The sequence below is a fragment of the Doryrhamphus excisus genome, chromosome 17 (genome assembly GCF_030265055.1).
Source record: "Doryrhamphus excisus isolate RoL2022-K1 chromosome 17, RoL_Dexc_1.0, whole genome shotgun sequence".
Lineage (NCBI taxonomy): Eukaryota > Metazoa > Chordata > Actinopteri > Syngnathiformes > Syngnathidae > Doryrhamphus > Doryrhamphus excisus.
In genome coordinates, this window is record NC_080482.1 from 7,301,365 (window position 1) to 7,325,439 (window position 24,075).

The 24,075-nt window shown below is 41.2% G+C and overlaps 2 protein-coding genes across 4 annotated transcripts in view; both read right to left on the bottom strand.

Moving 5' to 3' along the window:
- Positions 1-1,619, bottom strand: part of clstn3 (calsyntenin 3) — a 33,813-nt gene extending 32,194 nt beyond the window's left edge. Inside the window, exons 1-2 of the mRNA XM_058052999.1 lie at positions 1,301-1,619; positions 743-809 (exon numbers count right to left, since the gene is read on the bottom strand). Coding sequence (XP_057908982.1) covers positions 743-809 — 67 coding nt within the window. The 5' untranslated portion in view covers positions 1,301-1,619. The remainder of the gene's footprint in view (positions 1-742; positions 810-1,300) is intronic.
- Positions 1,620-1,874: 255 nt separating this feature from the next.
- lpcat3 (lysophosphatidylcholine acyltransferase 3) lies at positions 1,875-23,502 on the bottom strand. 3 transcript variants are annotated; one of them, XM_058053001.1, is made up of 13 exons: positions 23,224-23,502; positions 20,099-20,206; positions 15,576-15,685; positions 12,875-12,968; positions 12,665-12,702; positions 11,953-12,131; positions 11,768-11,876; positions 11,609-11,695; positions 10,192-10,355; positions 7,280-7,427; positions 6,870-7,025; positions 3,693-3,813; positions 1,875-3,602 (listed from the first exon to the last, which is right to left on the bottom strand). In XM_058053001.1, exons 1-12 carry the CDS (start codon positions 23,306-23,308, stop codon positions 3,694-3,696), a joined length of 1,398 nt encoding a protein of 465 aa, XP_057908984.1. In that variant the 5' UTR covers positions 23,309-23,502; the 3' UTR covers positions 1,875-3,602; position 3,693. The 3 variants fall into 3 exon arrangements, with proteins under 3 accessions (XP_057908984.1, XP_057908985.1, XP_057908983.1); XM_058053002.1 differs by having other exon boundaries at positions 3,688-3,813; positions 15,576-15,682; positions 23,224-23,501; XM_058053000.1 differs by having other exon boundaries at positions 3,688-3,813; positions 23,224-23,501.
- Between the last annotated feature and the right edge of the window lie 573 nt (positions 23,503-24,075).

A 24,075-nucleotide genomic window follows, 5' to 3' on the forward strand; every position in this document is an offset into this window, starting at 1 on the left:
TCCAATGAGCCAAACCAAGTACTCTGCATTCATAAATATAACAATAGAATGATTATATTATCAATATTTCTTCAATAGTAATACTACAAATAACAATAATAAGTTAATTGGCAACTCTAAATTGTCCATGGCTACGAATGGTTGTCTATATGTGCCCTGTGATTGGCTGCCAACCCGGTCCGCCGTGTACCCCGCCTCTCCCCCAAAGTCAGCTGACCCTCATGAGAATTAAACAGTATAGAAAATGAATGAATTATAAAGGTTATTACAATAATTTAAGGATAAAAATTGAATTAATAAATTGAGGGTCGCAAGGGGTGCTGGACTGGCTGCCAGCCAATCACAGGGCACATATAGACAAACAACCATTCACACTCACATTCATACCTATGGACAATTTGGAGTCGCTAATTAACCTAGATGTTTTTGGAATGTGGGAGGGAATCGGAGTACTCGGAGAAAACCCACGCATTACACACTCCACACAAAGAATACGGAGGTTGGAATTGAACTCGGGTCTCCTAGCTGTGAGGCCGTTATTATATATTTCCAAAAAACATTGAAATGCAGCTCTTAGTATAATGCAGTGCGGGTTCCATATGATCCCAAAAATAAATAATTACATTAATAGTTTAGGTGTACCTGTAGCGCCATGCCCACCGTATATAACCAGGTAACTTTTCGCCACAAAACAGAACACAGGACAACATGAAACAAGTCAATAATCAGACGAGGAACTGACCTTTGTTGCCACTGGCAACCGAAGTCAAGCAAAGGAAGAGGAAGGAGAGAAATTTCATTCTGCCCATCTGAGGGAGGAGAGGTGCACAAGGGGGCAACAGGGTTAGATTCTAAGGGGGGGGGGGGGCATGCATCAACAACTGATTAGAAAAGACAAGCAAGAGAGGTTAACAAAAATAAAACATGCACAAGCAATTCAATAAATCCAATAAATGATTCATATATATGTTTAAAACTGTGTTAGCCTGCCTTTTAATTATGGTTTGTGAGCTTGAGGCTTTAAGTGAAAATGACTCCTGAGGGTAGAGATGCTTAGTCGGGAGGCAGAGGGATAAGGGATGGAGGGGTAGGGTGGGGATCCAGCTACAATATACTGCATCCCCATAACATAACATAGACCAGGACATGGAGTACATGAGGCCACAATCCATGTGTGGACACTTGCAATGCGACATATAGCTGCGTGTATGTATTGATGGTTGGCATTCTATTTAAAGCATTAACGTGGAATATCTCAGCAGACATGATGCTAATGATGATGATGATGATGTGACATTACCGTGGTGATGGTTGAAGAGTTGCTTCCCGTAGCCCGTGTACCTACAGCTCTCCTTGCACCAGCATCCACCCCTCACGCCCCTGTCCTCGAATAAACAGGACCTCAGAGCCTCCCGGTGGGGGAAAAAAAAAAAAGATGGAGGTGGGAAGAAAATACACACACGCAAACGTACACAAAAAGAGAGAAGGCTGGCAAATGACGAAAGGAGCAATGCCCTTGTTTTTTGTCGTCTGTGGAGGAGAGAGAAGGAGAGATTGCGTGGGGATGTTACGCTGGCGTCCCCCCACACACACACACACCCCTCCCTCACTCACTCACTCACTCGCTCGCTAGCTAGCTCGCTCTCACGGCGTGTTAACCCGCCCACACTGCGTCCTTCTCAGGCTACATCCTCACAAATCAGCCTGCTGTTCCCATTTTTTTTTTTGCTTTAATAGCACAATTAATCTCATCACAATGTATTAATCGTTATGAAAAAATGTCAAATTAAGATAATTTCCTTAAACAATACACACACACGCATATTAAACTGCAAAATGACGTCATATCACCCATTAAAGGCAAGTAGACAATCTGAAACGCAGCATTTTTTAATGAACATTAGAAATATTTTTTTTTAATCATACCCCGCCATTACACTTTTTTTTAATATATATTTTGGTACATTTGGTAAGGCAAAAATAACAGGTCATCAATCTCAGTCACCATAGCTTTGCAAAAAATAATAATCAGAGCATTTGCTACAAGCAATCCAGCAAACTGAGATGACATGAAGCACATACAATGATGCCATTTTTGTTACTTAATAATAATAATGCCGTATCCTCATTTTTTTTCCACATGACTGTATTTATGTTGGGCGGCACGGCGGATGAGTGGTTAACGCACAGACCTCACAGCTAAGAGACCAGGGTTCAATTCCAGACTCGGCCATCTCTGTGTAGAGTTTGCATGTTCTCCGGGTACTCCGGTTTCTGCCCACATTCCAAAAACATGCTAGGTTAATTGGCGACTCCAAATTGTCCATAGGTATAAATTTGAGTGTGAATGGTTGTTTGTCTATATGTGCCCTGTGATTGGCTGGCGACCAGTCCAGAGTGTACCCCGCCTCTCGCCCGAAGACAGCTGGGATAGGCTCCAGCACCCCCCGCGACCCTCGTGAGGCAAAAGCGGTAGAAAATGAATGAATGAATTTATGTTTTGGTTTAACTCTCCTGAACAGATGCACCCCTTAATTTGCTGCATCGGCTAAATAAACCACATGGTGGCACTGTTATTTGACCCCATTCATTAATCGGACTTGAAATTTCTCACACAGGGCATTGCCTTGCTCCTTTCGGGGACTGAGAATCGCGTATATAACATTTGAGCAAGGTTGGTTGAAAAAAAACATGACCGCCGTCATTTATCATTTGTTTCATAAATGGTTAGTCATGTGGAAAATATCAGGACATGTAAAAAAATATGGTTACAGTTCTTTGTTGTAGTGACACTTGCTGTGCATTTCATAGCAAAAAGGAAGTTCGAGGGAGTGGCAGTGACTAAACAAAATAACAAAACCCCCGAAAGAGGGAAGGTGGACCGCACTGCCACAAATATTGTTTCTTATTCCAAACTACAAAAAATTGGAAAAATGTATAAAATCAAGTCTTTTTCATCACAATGCCGATCACAGGTCAGACAAATAGAAACATTCATGTACACAAGGCCATGTTGAGTCGGGTCGTGTTGTGTTATACTGTGTGTGTATGTGTGTGTGTGGTTATGACACTGCTCGTTTTAGCCATTGTCATAAATCACCCCCCACCAACCCCCTCTTTCAACAGTTGTTGTTTTCTATGCGAGCAGCGTGTTGTTGTTGTTACATTCCGAAAGTGCATTAACACCTCCCGGTGAAGATCTACTGCTGCTAAAAATTGTTTGGAGATATAGAAATTAAAATGCCAAACAACAAAAAAAAAAACACATAATAGGGAAAAGGGGGGCAATAGACTGGTTGTGAACCTGCTGAGTGCAAACTGTGTCTCTCAGAGAATAAAAACAAACAGGAAATTGCCCGCTGATGGGCACTCAACTGGCCCGTGTGGCACAATGGTCATTTTCCTGTAAACATTTTTCCAAAAATGTTTATAAAAACACCCTTATTATTATTCTTTTTTTTTTAAAAAAAAACACAAAAATATAGATTTATTTCCACGTGAACAAATATTTATATATTATATACACTAAAGGCCTTAAAATATTTTCCTTTCTGCTCCTTTTTGCCACAGTTCCCTTCTGTCGACAGTAGTCTCAGACGGACCTGAAAAGTAAGCAGAAAGAAAGTCAAAAACAAATAAACAATGATGCTGCAGGCCAGATGCTTTGCATTGAGTGTCTGCGGGTACCCGACTTTAATCCTGCTTGTGCTGGCTGCGCTCCTTCCTGGGAACCAGTGCCTTTCGCAGGTGTGGCATGATTAAAAAGGCTACAAGGAAGAAGACGTGACCGCAGAAGTAGACCGATGTGTACACCTGCAACACAAAAAAAAACACCATGGTCAAATAAAAATCACCATTGTTGTTGATTTTTATAATGATTACTTCCTTAATAATAATTTAGAGTGCATGAGAAAGTGTTACTTCAAATGCTGCGACTGCCATCTTGTAATATTTGTTTATTTTCTACCACTTATCCTCACGAGGGTCGCAAGGGTGCTGGAGCCTATCCCAGCTGTCTTTGGGCGAGAGGCAGGGTACACCCTGAACTGGTCGCCAGCCAATCACAGGGCACATATAGACAAACAACCATTCACACTCACAATCATACCTAGGGACAATTTGGAGTCGCCAATTAACCTAGCATGTTTTTGGAATGTGGGAGGAAACCGGAGTACCCGGAGAAAACCCACGCATGCACGGGGAGAACATGCAAATTCCACACAGAGATGGCCGAGGGTGGAATCGAACTCGGGTGTCCTCGCTGTGAGGCCTGCGCGCTAAGCCTAGCAGCCTAGTTAGAGCCTTCATTCATTCATTTTCTGCCGCTCATCCTCACAAGGGTCACTCACAGGTTTGCTGGAGCCTATCCCAGCTGTCTTCAGGCGAGAGGTGGGGCACGCCCTGGACTGGTCGCCAGCCAATCACAGGGCACATATAGACAAACAACCATTCACACTCACATTCATACCGATGGACAATTTGGAACTCGGGTCTCTTTGCTGTGAGGCCTGCGCGCTAACCACTCGTCCGTCACATCAGTAAAAAAATATCTACATCAGGAAGTTGCCTACAGCCGCATCTTTTTTTTTTTTGCTCCAGCGCTAATTAGACATGTTATTTGCTTTTGTAGACCGGGACTATGGTAGAACCGATGCCTTAATTGGTACATTTAAAGTGTATGACAAATATCATTACACATTTCTGGCCCGCCGTTACAGTGAAGGCGTTTTGCTACTTATTTATTTCAACACTCTGTAAAGTTTATGATGCTCAGTTTGACCGTGGAACACATTATTTCCATCGCCGGAAATTGATTCGCCAGCAATTGTCTTTTTCACCTCCTGTCAATTCCCACCCAAAATCACTAGGTGTCATCTTCGTCAGCTGGGGCTCCGATTCCCATGACAACCCTTCATTTCCTCCCCTAAGCCTTAGGACTGCGACCCCCTACTTGCAAATGACCACCATCACATAATTAATGTCAATGTATTCCCCCACCCCCGCATTTACCATGTCATGTACTACTATGCCTTTTGACTCTCATGCTACATGTTCTCTTAAAAGCATTCATGTGTAGTATAGATATATAAAATAACAGCAGGTTTCCAACCCGTAGCAGCTACTCCTTTGTGTACACATTTGCCCCATACAGTAAGTCCCTGACCAGTGAGATATACTCCCAGTTATCCAGTCTGACATTGAACTTCTTTAGATTAGTTTTGATGTTGTTTTCGAAGCACTTCTTTCGCCCCCCCCAGGGGCTCACTGACCTTCTGTGATCTAGAAGTATAGGATTTGTTTAGGGAGGCGCGTGTTGGGCATGTGGATGATGTGACCCGCCCATCAAAGTTGATGTTGCACTGATATAGTGGTGATATTGTTTATGTCGGCTTGCTTCAAAACACTGACGTTGGTGCGTCTGTTTGCACTGATCCCGTAGCCTGAGCAATAAGGATCGACACGATATTTGCGTTCTTTACTTGAATCGGTATCAGCCGATACGTGTGTGGGTTTGCAGATATATTTTTCCGCGTCACACTGCGGAGGAGCAGTCATCACATCGATGCTAGATAAAAGTACAACTACGACAGAAATGTTTTGCATGTGGTTGAATATTTACTCATTTTAACGTTGATAATGCCGTCTAAATGTGTGTTTAAGAAAGCTGAATCCTACTGTGTTCGGTGTTTACATTTCAGTAAATATTTGTTTAAACTTGAGACCTGTATATTTGTTATCATTGTCATTTTTTCATATAAATTGAGGGAGCAAAAGCAGTATCGGCCAAAAATATCGGCCATCGGCTAAGGGTGATGGAAAAAAATTGGTATTGGCATCAGCCGGAAAAAAAAACATATCAGTCGATCCCTACTGAGCAATATTATGTAAATGAATAATAGGAATAAAAACGTGACTATTGGACTATTTCATGTCTACAGGGATCCAATAATGTTAAAACCTGTATTTAGAAAACCATAAACGGGTTTTTGTATGCTCCAACTACAAAAAATACTACATTTATTAACTTGAATGATTAATTAATTGGGCTGTATGGCTTCGAGTGGTTAGTGTGCCGGCCTCACAGCTAGGAACCCTGAGTTCGATTCCACCCTCAGCCATCTCTGTGTGGAGTTTGCATGTTCTCACCGTGCATGCGTGGGTTTTGTCCCACATTCTAAAAACATGCTAGGTTAATTGGCGACTCCAAATTGTCCATAGGTATGAATGTGAGTGTGAATGGTTGTTTGTCTATATGTGCCCTGTGATTGGCTGGCGACCAGTCCAGGGTGTACACCGCCTCTCGCCAAAACACAGCTGGGATAGGCTCCAGCACCATTGCGACCCTCGTGAGGATAAGCGGTAGAAAATGAATGAATGTTACAAGATGGCAGCCACAGCATTTGAAGTATCATAAGTATCATAACGCTGTCTCATGCAAGCGGTAGAAAATGAATGAATGAATATTAATTAATTGACTCATATCGTGGAAATTAATCTATCGTTTAACCAGTTAAGCGAGATAAACAGGAGTTGACTGTATAAGTGGATTTTTGGAGTCACATCTTAAGTAGTATTAAAACGACAGACACACAAAATGGCGGTATCAAGGCTAGCGCACTTTCAATACAACAACACACTTTCAATACAGTATTGTGAGACCTTTGAGATGTATTACAAAATACTGAATAAGATTACAATATAGAAGCTTTCACACATTTACCATTGTGGCTTATTGTGCATGTGCTATTGTGATTCGAAACCTTTAAAGTTAAAGTCGATTGATTTCTGTTATGAAAAACAGATCCGAATTTCTGCATACTGCATACGCATTAAAGAGTCATAACACAATCATGATTGTGGTTAATTACCTTCAGCCATTTATCGTAGCTGAAGATGCAGAAGGGCACCAGTGCGTAACCCATGAAGAGCCAGTGGATGAACTGCTGGATGACGTATATGAGTGGGTAGAGGGAGCTGTTTGCCAACTTTGACAGCATTGGACTGTCCTGCACCAACGCCTGAGCCTGTCACACATAAGCACACAAATATAATGGCTTCTTTAAAAAAAAAAAAAAAAAAGGACTGGTGCAAAATTTCCACCCAAGTCAGTATTTAATAATAAGCACATTTAGCAATGATTTAATCAATAAGGTTTACTCACTTAAGAACGCAAAAAAACTAATTAAAAGGTTGAACAGTTTTAATGAGACAAACAAAGATAATGATTTTTCTCAGCGTGCTTGAGAAGTAAATGAAGAATAAGAGTGAAAAAGCGTACTTGTCTCTCTACAGTGATGATGAAGAACTCCATGGAGAAGCATAGGATGTATCCCGAGTGGAGACCGTGCCATATGGTCAGAAAGAACAAAGTGGACACATGGGATAGCATCTTGTTGCCCAAGAACTTCAACCGCTTGAACACGTGCCTGGTGGTGAAAAAAAGGCAGCGATACAGTTTAGCTTTTACATACTTAGAAGCTCATGTAAGGACTAATGAGGTTCATTTCATTTATCATCTATTAGTACGCGGTGAAAATGTCCTATACACCATAAGTTCTCAAATGGTTCTCAATCTGGGACCTACATTTTCCCCATGGTCATTAAGTTACAATCTACTTGTAATTAAATCAAACCCATCTTTTTTTTTTTTTTTTTTTTTAATGCTAGCAGTGTACAAAGTGTGGCCTAGAGGCAATTCCCGGCTCATTTTTTCATGCCCCGCATTCTAAAAAAAAATGAATAAAATTAGGGCCACACTGAAAATACATGGAGAAAAAAAAAATTGCCATGTTACAAGATATGGAAATAATACTTCTATTACTTCCCCACTGGTTTTTAAAACACACTAAGTTGAAATGTAATCACTAAACATAAACATTATGTACTGAGTAATGAGTCATTTATCAAATGTTGTTGATTGCTTGCACTACTCAGATGCAACCAGAGGAGGCACTGTTGAATCAATTAGTTTGGCATCTACAAAACATGACACCTGACGCTAAGCTACTTTATCACATACAGTAAACCTCGGATATATCGGAAATTCGCTCACAACGGACAGATAAAAAAAGAACCAATTTTTCTGTAATGCATTTCCAATAAAAATTCATTGCATATATTGGATTTTTTATAACGGATTTCGCCCATTTCGGACAAAATCTCCAGTCCCATTCCAATGCATTTCCATTAAATTTCCCTCGCATATATCGGATGGCCGCATCGTGGCGCTCCGATTCGCCGAATCGTGACAGGCCGCTATACGACGTCATTTGCAGCGTTTGCAGCGTTGCCTGCGCGTCCAGGTACATTGGAAACATAGTCAAGGAAGTGCCTTTTTATAACGGATAAAATCCGATTTACGCATATACCGGATATAAATCCGATATATGCGTAAAACGGACATTTTCCGGTATACGCATATAACGGATTTCGCTTATATCGGACAAAACCAGTGGGAACAATTGAATCCGATATATCAGAGGTTTACTGTACTACAGTATTAATTGTCCCTGTACCCTAGAAACCGCCCATGAATGATACGGGAAAAAGGCCGAAATGATACTGTGTCAAATCCCAGGGCAGTGATACTGATAAAATATAGAGTTTAACCATGTCCAGTATCAGCCCCCGTAGCTGTCCACTCAGAGCGCGCTGCTCTGGTATCGTGCCCGTGAAACAACCAATCAGAGAACAGCACACGAGTGCTTAGTGCCTAGTGCTTCTCCAGTCACCAAAAAACCCAAACTTGATTAATGGAACTTTAATTGTCAGACATTGATAAGATAAGACTGTCGATAAAATATATTGTTGAAATATTTTTTCAATTGTTGTGTTTACACTGTTTAGATATAATACATGTAATAAACTGAACATTTTCTGGAAACAAAATGGTCTTTTGATTAAATAGTACGTGATAATAAGCTCATGATTAAATAGTATATGATAATAAGATCATCACATGGTTTGTCTGGTATCAGGCCCAGTATCATGCCATGCGATAACCTATAAGTACAGCCTTGAAGACCTCCTCCAGGCCCACAACGCTGGCACGGAAACAGGAGTTCTGAACATTCGGAGAGAGATTCTCCTTTCTCATTCTTAAAAATTGGACGTTTTGCAGAACCCAACTGCATATTTCTTCCATTTTGACTGTGTTCATGTATGGTTAATGACCAGGTGGTGCTATTCTTTTTGTTCCATAACGTGTTTATTGTTGGTCAAGTGCTTTAGAAATTGTTTTCTCAGAATACGACACACCTGTTTTCTCATCTAGGACACAAAAAGCTCCAATTGCTTTTGGAGAAATAGATAAAAAATTATTTAGAAGAAAGGTCTACATTAACCTCATGGGTTTTGTGCAGGACGCACTGACAATAGAATGTCTTTTATGCGGAAATGGTTGAGTACTTTCTTGAACAGTGTATGTGTATGTGTGGTTTGACATTAGCACTGTCACAGGACTGCTCTAATCTTGAGGCGTGTCTCATTGACATTAAACAGTGGATGTCCTGTTAGGTTTTATTCATGAACGCTCGCAAAACTGAGATGTTGATGATTGGCCCAGCTAAACAGAGTTGCCTGTGTACTAAGGACACCGCTCTCTAGTTTTGATAAAAGTATCATTACCCAATGTGACTCAGAGTTGTGGTCGCATTTCGGTGAAGACAAACCTAATTACGGTTAGTTACTGGGGTCACCTCAGTAAAGAGTTTGGCTTCTCAAAACAATACGTGATCAAAAGAGGAATATATTTGCATTACAAAACCGTTGCTAACAAAAAAAAGTGAGACTGCGACGGCAGCAGTCGCCATCCGCGCATGAACACGCACAGGAACGTGTAGTGATACCAACAGAGAGGAAATAATGCGGAGATCTCACTCTTTTGTGATTGATACGAATGTATTACTATTTTGCGGTGCACCATTTGGCAGAAGAGGATCTTTTTGTAGCAGGTTCCTTTAAAAAAAAAAAAAGAAAGAAAAAAAAAAGCAGTACACCTTGGAAAAATATGCATGTCCACAGATATTAAAGTTTCATGCATAAAAGCTCAATGGGAAGACTTTTTTGGCACATGAACCCCTTTGACGCCTCTCCTTGTGTGAATTGGGACTGCGCCGCCGTCATCTATATTACAACTAGGATCTTGACTAAATTAACTTTTGTGACACCAGTTCCACGGTTTCCACTGACCTGGCGGCCCAGGCGTTGGTGTTAATGTTAAAAGAGGCGATGGTTCCCCCGAAGAGCGGCGTGGTCTCGAAGAGCCACACCTTCATATTGGCACAGGCGTCCCACTGGGGCTTGCCATCTTTCATGCCGTTGTATCCGAGCCCCGTCAAGATGCATACGCCCTCCTGTAGACGTAGATATCATCATGACTAGTGACATTTATTTAAAACCTGTCAAACTGGGTGCTAATCAGGGTGTGCCTTAAGACTCATTTACGGTCTAAGACTGCAGAAGGAAGTGTGAAGCTTCTCACTGTGTCAGGTTAACTGGAGCCTATTTCCAGCTGTCTTTGGGCCATATGGACTGGTGGCCAGCCAATCACAGGGCACATATAGACAAACAACCATTCACACTCACATTCATACCTATGGACAATTTGGAGTCGCCAATTAACCTAGCATGTTTTTTGGAATGTGAGAGGAAACCAGAATACCCGGAGAAAACCCACGCATGCACAGGGAGAACATGCAAACTCCACACAGAGATGGCCGAGGGTGGAATTGAACCCTGGTCTCCTAGCTGTGAGGTCTGCGCGCTAACCACTCGACCGCCGTGCCGCCCGTTAACTACTAATTCAAATGATATAATTATCTAAATACAGCTGTGTACCAGCTACCTCATAAATAACAAACACAATCAAAACAACAGCTTATTAATGCAAAAGGCTAAATTTTTCACTATCCAATGAAAACCCTGTATCGCCAAATGTTGGTATTTATAGTATGATGTATAGTACATACAGTAAACCTCGGATATATCGGATTCAATTGTTCCCACTGGTTTTGTCCGATATAAGCGAAATCCGTTATATGCGTATACCGGAAAATGTCCGTTTTACGCGTATATCGGATTTATATCCGGTATATGCGTAAATCGGATTTTATCCGTTATAAAAAGGCACTTCCTTGACTATGTTTCCAATGTACCTGGACACGCAGGCAACGCTGCAAACGCTGCAAATGACGTCGTATAGCAGCCTGTCACGATTCGGCGAATCGGAGCGCCACGATGCGGCCATCCGATATATGCGAGGGAAATTTAATGGAAATGCATTGGAACGGGACTTCCAGATTTTGTCCGAAATAGGCGAAATCCATTATAAAAAATCCGATATATGAAATGAATTTTTATTGGAAATGCATTACAGAAAAATCGGTTCTTTTTTATCTGTCCGTTGTGAACGAATTTCCGATATATCCGAGTCCGATATATCCGAGGTTTACTGTAGTATATATAGTATAATTTGAAATGAATACCTATCATAACTGAGCACTATTATCTTTACAAAGAGTCAAATTTTGATAATTGGAGTTCGTTGGTTTCTTTCTACCCAATGAAAAAAAAGAAACTAATGCAAATAACTGAAAAAAACACTTACAGCTATGAGCCAGCAGCAGACATATTTATATAATATGATTTTAGCCCAGATCAGAATAAAGACACAGCGATACCAGAACGGCTGAGCCTGTGGAGAAAGCAGAAAAGTTTAGACATGAATGAAAGAGAAGCGATGTTGGTCTCCCATGTCCATACTCACGTCGTATTCATCTGTCAGGTAGTAGCTCTCTTGGTAATGAGGGCTGAATATAGCAAATATAATCAGGAAAAGAAAACCTAGAGAAAACCTCTTCAGAGCCGGTGCAACGCTGCCAAGAGAAACATGTGACGAGATTATAGGAAATGTAAGATATATGAAATATGAACTCAGTCTAACTGGGTTACCTGTTTGGAGGCTTTCCAGGGCAGTCGCTGAGCTCCCCTGCAACCAGCCTCTGGTAGCTGCGCAGCGTGAACTGAGGGCCCACCAGGAACCCCCCATAGAAGTAAGAGAAGCCGCAGACCTCCAGCAACGAGAGCACGGACGGCAGGGCAGCGCTCTTCTGCTGTGAACTCAGCTCCGCCTGATTATTTAGGATTGAAAGGAAAACAAAACAAAAAAAAAACAAATAAGTGTCTAGACTACACACAATTCCAATATGGCTGCTTGGGAACAGCATTCACTACGGTATCAGCTAAATGATGCATATTTATGTTTTTTTAAGAATAAATCAACTTAATAAAACCTATAAAGCAACTAATCCAGATAAATGTCATTGAGTGAACTATGCTTAGCCACAAAATTAGGTACACCTGAACATCTACTATAGTAACATATAATATAAAAGATGTACTTTGTTTAATGTTGAGCTGTTTCTAGTATCTAGTACCCGTCGTTAAGTTAAAAAAGCCAACCAAAATATTCGGAAAAGCTTCAAGTAATCTAGCATTAGCATTAAAATTGAATATTCAAAATGGCATAATATGGGACCTTGAACATAAATGTGATTTTTCTTTTCTCCTCATGAGATCATACAGGTGCACCTAATGTCGTGGCTGGTGAGTGAATGTGAAGAAGACAAGACAAAAGAACGCAAAACGACATCAACCAACTCACTGGTTCTCTCCCGCCGTCATAGTAATCAAATGCCAAACCTGAAATCAGAGAACGCAAATCGGGCATAAGAAAACTATGTTAGGGTGACGAATGAATTAGCAGAAGAGCGTGCATAAGCGGTTAATGGGCATGATGAAAGCAGAGCTAGATAGACGGAGGCTGGAAAAAGGAAAGCCACAAGCGTGCGCCTTTTCGCAAGAGGGGGTTTACCAATAAGTTTGAGTGTGAGGACACAGTGAGGCATCGTCCACTTGATGTCATACTCCTCTGTCGCCGTGTAGTAGTAGCCTGCCAGCAGGTATAACTGCAAGGAAACGACAAGAATTAAAAAAAACTTTATTTACAAAACTTCAGTTTGCCCAAAAAAACAAAAACACAATCAATGACCAAATTTACAGTACCGATGTTGTGTCAAGATTGTCTACACTCAATAAACTTGGACCTATGTTACCACTATGAGTACACACATAGTAGGTCGGGGGTCTCCAACCAGTAGTAGCTTCTAACCACTTTTCAAGTACCTCCCCAAAATGGTTTATTCATTTATTATCAACTCAAAATTAGAAAGTATCGGCAGTCATCCGGAAGTCCTCAGGAGCACTTAAAAGTGTGAGCAATCACAGGGGGTGTGGGCGTGTCCGGAGGCGAGACATGGGTGGAATAAATGAACACAGATTGTTGTGGAACGCCAATGAATAGGTGCAGATTCTGGGAGATCTAGAAAGCTTTCTGCACGGGTTATTGTGCGTAGCTGCTCTAAAGGAGTCCACAACTTAAGAACAGCTGTCCAGTTGGACCTAACTGTCCAACACATGCTCGAGAACTGCGCACCACGAAGAGAGGACAGCATCTCACCACTGCAGCTTACGTTGTGTTGCAAAGTCCGCTTACCATTAAATAGAAGATAAAAATTCCACAATTTGGGTCACTGTTTGTCAGTAGCCATGTTTACATGAGGAGTTTTTCTCTTTCCGAATAGAATCTTTCCGAATGACCTTTCCGAAAGCAATGGTATACATGGAAAGGAATATTCCAATCGCGTGTCTACATGCGCCGCTATAATCAACCAGAATAGTCAATGGGGCATGCGCAGTAAAACGTAAACACCAACATCACGTGATACCGACTTCGAGTTTTTCTTTCACTTGTTGGAATAACTCCGTATTCCCAGTTTTTCCTTCGTCCAGTCTTGAAATTTAGTTTGAATCAAAAACAAACTTTCCGCAGCAGTCCAGTGCCGACTGCTCGCCTCCATTTTTTTTTTTTAATCGAACAACGTCTCGAGCTGCGTGTTACGTCATATCTCAGCATTCGCTGAAAGAACGCACCCGGGAACAGGAAAAGATAAAGTTCAATCTTGCTAATATTTTATAATTAAGCTAGGCACATGTTTTATATAGATATGTATTTTCTTTTTTAAGAAAACTGGACTTGTGAATGGCGTATAGAAGGGTTTAGATTCTGTTCCACAGATGGCGCTAATGCACACGAAAGCTGCTAATAAACAACAGAAGAAGAAAAACACCACAAAGACAACTTTCCGATTGAGTGGGTACAAGATACCTCAATCGGATTGGGGAAAGGAATATTCGATATGATTATATATTCATTCGGATTGGCACTTTTCTTTCGGAATGAGGTGTATACAAAGGTTACATTCTTTCCGTTTGAGCAAATAACCCGAATGGAATTGGAATATTTGGGTCCATGTATACGTGGCGAGTGAGCGGTGATAGTGGGTGCCGTAGCCAAACCAGTTGAGAACCATTGCTTACTTGTTGAAATGTACCTATACACACCTTCTACAAAAAAACAGAATAAACCACTGCAGTAAGGCTAACATATTTACTTAGCTAAATCCACATGATGACTTCACTTTTGGCCAGGCAAGCAAATCTCGGTTTGCACATCATTAGATTGATTATTACCATTTGCAAACACATACAAAAGGCCAACAGATGCAGGAAAAAAAGCGAGTGTTGCACAAAGAAAATGCTACATGATGCTACACAAGATCTTGTGAGGGCGACACGGCGGTCGAGTGGTTAGAGCCCAAGGTTCAATTCCACCCTCGGCCATTTCAGTGTGGAGTTTGCATGTTCTCCCCATGCATGCGTGGGTTTTCTCCGGGTACTCCGGTTTCCTCCCACATTCCAAAAACATGCTAGGTTAATTGGCGACTCCAAATTGTCCATAGGTATGAATGTGAGTGTGAATGGTTGTTTGTCTATAGGTGCCCTGTGATTGGCTGGCGACCAGTCCAGGGTGTGTACCCTGCCTCTCGCCTGAAGATAGCTGCGATAGGCTCCAGCCCCCCTGCGACCCTCAATTTATTCATTCAATTTAGTTGTACTTGAATATTGTGATAACCTTTATAATTCATTCATTTTCTATACTGTTTAAATCCCATGAGGGTCATACTGAGAGCTGCATTTCAACGTTTTTGGAGATATATAATAACAGCTAGGAGACCCGAGTTCAATTCCAACCTCAGTAATCTCTGTGTGGAGTGTGTATGCGTGGGTTTTCTCCGGGTACTCCGGTTTCCTCCCACATTCCAAAAACATGCTAGGTTAATTGGCGACTCCAAATTGTCCATAGGTATGAATGTGAGTGTGAATGGTTGTTTGTCTATATGTGCCATGTGATTGGCTGGCGACCAGTCCAGGGTGTAGCCTTCCTCTCGCACAAAGACAGCTGGGATAGGCTCCAGCACCCCACGCGACCCTCGTGAGGAAAAGCGGTAGAAAATGAATAAATGAATGAATTATGTGATGGGTATCAGTATTGATTTCACTCATGGATGATCTGTATTGGAATCGGCAGCATAAAACCCTGATCAGAGCAACCCGGTTCACTAGGATCCAAACTTGTTTTAAAGTCATTGAAAATCTCGCGTAACCCTACTCACCATCTGAAAGCTGAAGCTGCTCAAGACAGCTGTGACCGTCCTTCCCATCAGCCTCAGCATCAGGAACTGGACAAGGATGCATACTGCCGAGTGATAAATCTGGGAACCTGTTGGGACAAACAGCAAACAGCTAAGTTTGACCATTGAGTAGGAATTATCCGTACTAACGTACAGGACATGTAATGCCAGTAAGATGGAGGGAAAGGCGTGGGAAAGTCTTACACAAGGAGGAATATTGAGCAACAGACCTGCTGTGAGATCCAAAGTGCAGCAACAATGGAATAAAAGAAATAATAAAAGAAGATCAATGTCAAGGCCAGTGAGAAAAGTCAATTCATTCTTTTATGAGGTGCAGTGATCTCGAAAATACAGAGCGCTGCAAAAGATTATTAAACGTGTCTGCAAAAAAAAAAAAAAAACACCACAAATTCAAACAATCCCCCCCCTCTCCAATGCGAGTGTTTTTTGTTATCTGAAGTCAAACCTCCACCGTCTTCAATTGTATCCAAATTTAGCTAATATTATAAATCAGCCTTCAGCAAATCTCACAAGACTTTAATGCAGTGAGTCACAATAGCAGTGTTTCCACACATTTTTGTCTTGTGGACCCCCAGAGCCTTTTCGTCATACACCCCCCCCCCCCCCCCCCCCCCTCCACCCCTACTCATGTGGATAATTCTCCAGCGGTAGAATGTGAATGTAATACAGCTGTTATGATTTTGGCATAGCTGTTATTGTTTCCCTAGAGAAACTAGTTGAAGCGCATTGTCCCATTTTATTGTGTGGATGAATATGAAATGATATTGACTTATCTTGGAAATTTAATTTTTCTGCATTTCATTTTATCCTCCTGCAATTTGCTCCCGTACCACTAGGGGTACGTGTACCTCTGGTTGGGGATTCACTGCTTATTGGACTAACTCCACTATACTTGCTTTTTGTGTGTGTGTGTGTGTGTGTGTGTGTGTGTGTGTGTGTGATTGCATCACATAAGTGTACCAGTGCTGCCAAAGAGGTGGGAATGATGATAACCATAGAACAGGAAATTGAACTTGTTTTCACATTTTAACTGTGGTTACCTTACATTTACATTTGTTCTTCTTCAGGCGAGAGGCCGGGTACACCCTGGACTGGTCGCCAGCCAATCACAGGGCACATATAGACAAACAACCATTCACACTCACATTCATACCTATGGACAATTTGGAGTCACCAATTAACCTAGCATGTTTTTGGAATGTGGGAGGAAACCATAGTACCCGGAGAAAACCCACGCATGCAACGGGAGAACATGCAAACTGGAATTGAACTCAGGTCTTCTAGCTGTGAGGCCTGCGTGCTAAACACTCTGGAACAGATTATTCCTATATTGATATGAACAAGAAATTTATATAAAATATTAACTGTGGTTAACTTACATTTACACTTTATTCATTCATTTTCTACCGCTTTTTCATCACAAGGGTCGCGGGGGTGCTGGAGCCTATCCCAGCTGTCTTCAGGCGATAGGCGGGGTACACCCTGGACTGGTGGTCAGCCAATCACAGGGCACATATAAACAAACAACCATTCACACTCACATTCATACCTATGGACAATTTGGAGTCGCTAATTAACCTAGCATGTTTTTGGAATGTGGGAGAAAACCCACGCATGCACGGGGAGAACATGCAAACTCCACACAGAGATGGCCGAGGGTGGAATTGAACCCTGGTCTCCTAGCTGTGAGGTCTGCGCGCTAACCACTCGACCGCCGTGGCGCCCCATTTACACTTTATGGTAGATAAAATATTAAAATCTTACTGAAAACATTGATTTTAAAGATTTTGTGACGGCAACAGTTTGACCCTGTAACGGATTATTTTATTGATTTGTGGTTGACTTATGAAGGTACCGCTGCTCTTTGCTTAAATGCATTAAGTTAGCAAATACTTTTTCATACTCTTAGAATGTAAACTAATGGGCGAAGTATACAATGAGTCACGACACTAATTTGTTTCAGCTGCATTGCGTTTATTGTTCTCAATGCGGATAAGCTGATGACTCAACACGCATGAATACAAAAAAACAATGCATTCAGAAAACCATTATATTCAATCCAAGTGAAGGGAAAGTTGTTTTTTTTCATCACTTTTGTAGTTTTCGCTGTTTATCCACGGATGGGATACCATCCTCAGCCTGAGGGGTGTTTCCTTAAATAACTGAATTTGTGGAAAACCTTTCAACTCACACAGTCAACCAACCAAAGCTACTTTGCATGCAAATAAGACACACACACACACACACACGTGAGCCTGAGGTGGTGAGCCACCGACCAGCAATACGAGCCTGAGGAAATGCTAAACCCAAATATCACATGCAAACAGCGGGGGGTAAAAATAAATAAAACGCTCTTGTGAGTTCTGAGATATTCTCAAGACAGAGATGATACGATTTTAAAACCCCTTGAAGAGGCACAGGGGAGGGTTTTGTCTAGCGTATGCGTCCGTTTACATTATCAGTGTATTAAGCAGTTTCAGTCTCATTTGCAAATATTCTATTCACTCCTTTAATTAAAAACCATGAGCTAACAAAAGTGCGAAGCCAATTAAAAGAGGTGAAATTGAATAAGTGATATTGCTTTATGCACTCAGCGGGAAGTCAGTGAATCGGCTAAAAGTCAGAGAAATCCTCAGTAGATTTAAATTGTGTTTTACAAAATAAGCCATGCCCTGTGATTGGCTGGCCACCAGTCCAGGGTGTACCCTGGAATGTTTCTTGTATATCAGTGATGTTTGCCTCTATGGCTCTCTTTTGGCTCACCTGCCATCCTGCTGAAGAATTTGCCCTCTCTTGGGACTACAAGTTTATGAGCATGCGTTTTTTGATACTCTAGGCCAGGGGCCTCAAACTAGTGTCCTGCAGGCCACATTTGGCCCGCGGGCCGCATGTTTTTTGATATGGATGCTGTATGGTATCATGTACCCAGAAAAAAATTATTACGTTTGATTAATGTTCATGTTAAAGGTTAAATAACTGTTAATAGCTATCCTCCCTATCTGTGTGGAAGTGGTAAGTTTTTGGCTATTTAAGTTTCAAGGAAATAACTTGAAGGCTACCGTTTAGGTCGCTAGCTCTCTAGTTTGCGAGTTAGCATGTGTCTCAAGACCCTGCAGTTGCGCAATATGTTGTAAATAAAAAGAGTATAAATGGGACTATAGTCGTGTTTTGTCATGTCTACAGGGCTCTAATAATGCCTTGTTAATTATAATCTGGACAAAAAAAATTGTCTACCCACCAACTATGTGCTTTCTTAAGTTTTTATTATTATTATTATTATATTTATTTATTTATTACTGATTGATTGATTTTCTTTATTCTTGATTTGTTTATTTATTTTTCATCTTATTTTGTGTAGAAAAATAAAAAGTAAGATATTTGAGAACAGTGGAATGTTTTATCAGAGCTTTTCTTCTAGAAAATTGGAACCAAAGCGAAGTTTTTTAAATTTTTTGGTTTTTAATAAATGCGTTTTTTGTAATTTTTTTGTGAAAACCTGATGCGGCCCAGTCCCACCCAGACCCTAGCTCCGGTCTCTAGGCTGTTGATGTTAAACATCCACGCTGTTGCCTGGGTGAATCTTGGGTTCATGCGAGTTCCAACAGACCTTTTGCAGTATCTGCAAGTGATTGGGATGCAGTTCATTGAACGATTCATCAGAAAAATCAAACCTTCCGCCACTTTTCCACTATCCGTCACTGGCAAATATAACCCAATTGTTGAGTTATTGCTAAATTCTTGCTGCCTATTTCCTTGCAAATCAAAAAAGATTCTTCTTCTTATACTTCAGCCTCCACATTAAGGCTCCTCATACTGAGGAAGGTCAAGATGCTACAAGACTGGCCAGCCCCGTCACCGGATATGAACATTATTGAGTATATTTGAGATTAAAAAGGTAAGAGGAGGGTTGGAAGATCAAACCAAATAATCTTGATGAAGTCTGGGAGTCGTTCAAGATTGCTATCTTTTCCATTGTTTATCAATTAGGTATAGTAGTCATTGCTCAGACATATGGATGGATACACAATATTCATTTTTCTTGCCAAGGCATTTGACTATAAATGTAGTATTAAACGATGTTGTTAAACAATGCCAAAGTTTCAGATAATGAGGTTTACGCATTTGGAAGCGAGTCCTGAAAGAAGTTTGCGATGGATCAAAACGCTCCGTTTGAAAAGGCGTGGTAAAACTGTTCCTTTGTGACATCACAGAGGGGTGGATTTCCTATGTGGTTCTTAGTTAAGAAGCACTTTTGCCGTGTGACCAAGAAGGAGGGGGGCATCCAAAATGGGTTTAAAAATGAGCACAATAGGTCCCCCTTCAACGGTAAGATTCTGGTGCATTCCTAGATTTAGCATCACTGCTGTAATTTGAACCTGTGGTTCTGACAAAAGACATCTGCTGTTAAGTGCCGCCATTATCCACAAACAATGACAAACATACTGCCGTATAAACAACCCCGCCCGCCTTCCTTTTCATCTCACCAAAGTTGAACGTTGCCAGAGCCAGCCCAGAGAAAGTGTGGAACAGGTGGATAATGGTGGGCGGCTGGTGGAACAAGAAACTTCGGTACACCAGAGCGAAGGGATACCCTGCAGGAGAAAAAGAGAGACATGAGGCAATATGAGCCGAGTGAAGGTCTGGTGTTAATGTGGTGAAAAACACATGGTGCCTGCAAACACATGACAATCACTGGATATGAGGGCATGGAAATATGGCACCTCGGGGGTAAAGATAAACACAATCGGTCACTGCATGCGCTTTTGAATGCGCTCTCGAAATAATTCAATAGTCTAAATCTGAATGGCCAATAATAAAAAGGACGTTTTAACCACAGTTTGCCATTGTTGTCCTACTTTTGTGCAAAATGTAAATGGCTGGATTTTGTTATTTGTGGAAAGTGGGCCAACAGGACGGCTGTGAAGTTTACCATGAAAGAAGAAAGGTGTTGAAACTTTGAAGTGGCAGTTCCTTTAACTCCTCCCACTTTTTTGTGCTGTTTTTATTGATAAAGCTGGTTTAGCAAAAAACATGTTGAGCAATAATTATGGAATGGATGGAATGGCCTTTATTGTCATATACTATTTAGTAGTGTGTTCCTTGGTTTCTAATATCTGTTCATTTATTTCTTCTTGTTGTTGTTTTGTTTGGATTACTTGATAATATTTTCTTCATTCATTCATTCATTTTCTACCGCTTTTTCCTCACGAGGGTCGCGGGGGTGCTGGAGCCTATCCCAGCTGTCTTTGGGTGAGAGGCGGGGTCCACCCTGGACTGGTCGCCAGCCAATCACAGGGCACATATAGACAAACAACCATTCACACTCACATTCATACCTATGGACAATTAACCTAGCATGTTTTTGGAATGTGGGAGGAAACCGGAGTACCCGGAGAAAACCGGAGAGAACATGCAAACTCCACGAGGGTGGAATTGAACCCTGGTTTCCTAGCTGTGAGGTCTGCGCGCTAACCACTAGACCGCCGTGCTGCCCATAATATTTTCTTGTTAGTTATTTATTTGTTTATCCATCATATTTTGTCGGGGTTAATTAGTAGTTAATTTGTGGGTTTATTTCATTGGATAACACCCTGGGCACCTGCAATCTATTTAGGTAGGCAGTGCTCACAGGACCAGCATGCACCAGGGGTGGGCCTACGGTTTTTGTACCAGAGCAAGAGAGGCAACAGGAGACAATGCCTTTGTTTGCTTGCTTGGTAATAAATAGAAATACGAAGAAACGGGAACAAGATTGTATGGACAATGACAAATACCCACTACATTCTCCTTTCAGTGCAATAGTTAAGTTTTAAAAATATATACAAAAAGTAAAGTAAAAAAAAAGACAGTTTAACAAGATATATACAGGATATCCAAGATGTACACATAATATTGCACAGGAGCAGATATGTATTGCAGACAACCAGAACATATATTAATTTTAGTGAAATGATGAGTGTGTCCGAGTGCAAATAATGAATGGTGTATACAGAAGAGTCAAAGTCACATATGAGTGTATTGTATTGAGTGTATTGAGTTGTTAAATAAATAAATATGTTTTCGAGGTAGTGACAGAGGCAGTGATGGAAATATTGCACGTTTGCATTACGTTAATAAACGGTTTCTCAGTCTGTTTGTGTTTGCATTGATGCACCAATATGAACACACTCATTTATGGTGGCAAATTTTATGTTGACCAGTTTTTAATAATAATAATAATAATACGGCGGACTCCGGTTTCCTCCCACATTCCAAAAACATGCTAGGTTAATTAGCGACTCCAAATTGTCCATAGGTATGAATGTGAGTGTGAATGGTTGTTTGTCTATATGTGCCCTGTGATTGGCTGGCGACCAGTCCAGGGTGTACCCCGCCTCTCGCCCGAAGACAGCTGGGATAGGCTCCAGCACCCCCACGACCCTCGTGAGGAAAAGCGGTAGAAAATGAATGAATGAATGAATAATACGGCGGACCAGGACGTGATGAGTTGGTCGACTTTGATGGGCACAAAGTATCATTTTTGTTTTCATTTATTATCAGGACCAGAACACCGAACCACAAGTGTGAACCCTGAGAGATGTTTATATTTTTATATTACCATTTGGCTATATTAACACACAGGTAGGAAGCAGCACCACTACAAAGTAGTCTACTAAGTTCTCAAAGACGTTATCACCTACCTTAGTCATTAAAGCCGTTTAAAGGGGCACTGCAATGTAGTTGCTGTTGATGACCAATGTGTTACGCAAGACCCATTGAGCAACACAGGGATGTGGAACATGCATATGTTATCAGATCTACATGCTGTCATTTGGGCTCTGCAGCAGTTTAGAAAGTAACCGGCGCTCTCATATGTGTCAGGGCAAAGTTCACTCTAATGACACCCTTTCAGTGTCACGGATTATTTTCAACATTCTTAGCATTGATTGTGTAACTTCATACATTTCCACTTCACAGACAATTATGTCTCAGTAACTGATCAGTTCACTTCCTGTATTTATATTAATCGCTGAATGAATTAACACAGGAACAAATGATAAATGTTAGAATAAAACATGCCTATTGGTGTTTAACCTGCTTCATAATATATTGTATACATTTACAATACACACCGACGACACTGTTTTGTGTTACCTTCAGCAACCGTGGGAAATGTTACCACCATGGAGGTATTTCAATGTTTACCCACCAAACACTGCAAAATATGCGACATTCTAAACTTTACATGTCACAAGGCACACACGACTTTATGTTTTTGGCTGCTTCGTAGTACATTTCAAGTAAATTAGATTGGAAATGAGTGAATACAAAAGGTGAAAGTACACTTGAATCCCTACTAAAAGTAGTTACTATCTGTTACGAGCATCAATGCCGGTGCCTTTGCTTGAAAGGACATGTCCAGGTTTTGCATAGTTACGTTTTATGGATACATAATACATGACAAGCAAATAAACAACACAGCTACATGTTTTGGAGTGCCTTCAGTCACATTAGTACACGTCAATGTAACAGTTCATGAAAAAAAAGCATATCTAAAATCGAACGAAAATACCCATAAGACATATTGGGGAGTGACAATGCATAACCAGTAACTGGAGGTGAAACTTACCGATTAAAATGGAAAATATAAGCCGAACGGCAGGCTCCGGAGAACCCAGAGACTCCGATAGATTCTCCAGCCAGGGAGCCGCCATCTTTACTGTGGGCGGAAACGTCTCTACGCGACGGTTCACTGAACTCTACCGCAAATATTCACTCTCGCACACACATACACACACGCAAATAAATACACGACGTTTCGTGGGAACCCTCCGTGGTTAAGCCCCCTGCCTCCCCTCCCCTCAAATGTGGCCCATTCCGCTTCTCCTTCCGCCGCGTCTTTTCAGCGTGCAAGTCGCATGACCTACTCTTTACTATACATCAAGATCATTGGCTTAGGAAAAAGAGCCCACAGTTACCAACCAATCACGATGCGCGTTCTTATGAATATTAATCATTGCCATTACCCACATGAATTTGACACTTAAATATATTTTACTACTTATTTTAATGACAAATGACACAACAGCAGAGTTAAATATTTTTAATACGTCTGCATGGACATTTTAAAATTAGTCTTTTTAAAAAACGTCGTCAAATAGGGCAATATCGCCTCCAAGTGGCGTAATCCAAATACTACATTGGTATAATGTTAATACGCCACCAACCACCCATCAACTACGTATCTTCAATTCACTAACATTTTAAAAGCATCGAAAATAAATTATTTAGTTCGGGTAAACACATTTTCAAGTGACAAAGAAGGGTGGGATTCATTTCACACAAACCCAATAGACAAATATCCAAACATTCCTGACAATTGTTGGGTTCGGTGGCCCCTGTTACGACACTATAGCTTCATACTTTTTATGTCACGGTGTCAATGGCGGCGTTCCGTTTTCATAACCGAACCAGTAATGAG

Coding starts and splice junctions, on each gene's coding strand:
- lpcat3 (XM_058053001.1), bottom strand. CDS start 23,308: ATGGCGGCTCCCTGGCTGGAGAATCTATCGGAGTCTCTGGGTTCTCCG. Junction 12,703..12,874: donor CCTCACACTCAAACTTATTG/GTAAACCCCCTC, acceptor CTCTGATTTCAG/GTTTGGCATTTGATTACTAT. Junction 3,814..6,869: donor GCTACGATAAATGGCTGAAG/GTAATTAACCAC, acceptor TTTGTGTTGCAG/GTGTACACATCGGTCTACTT.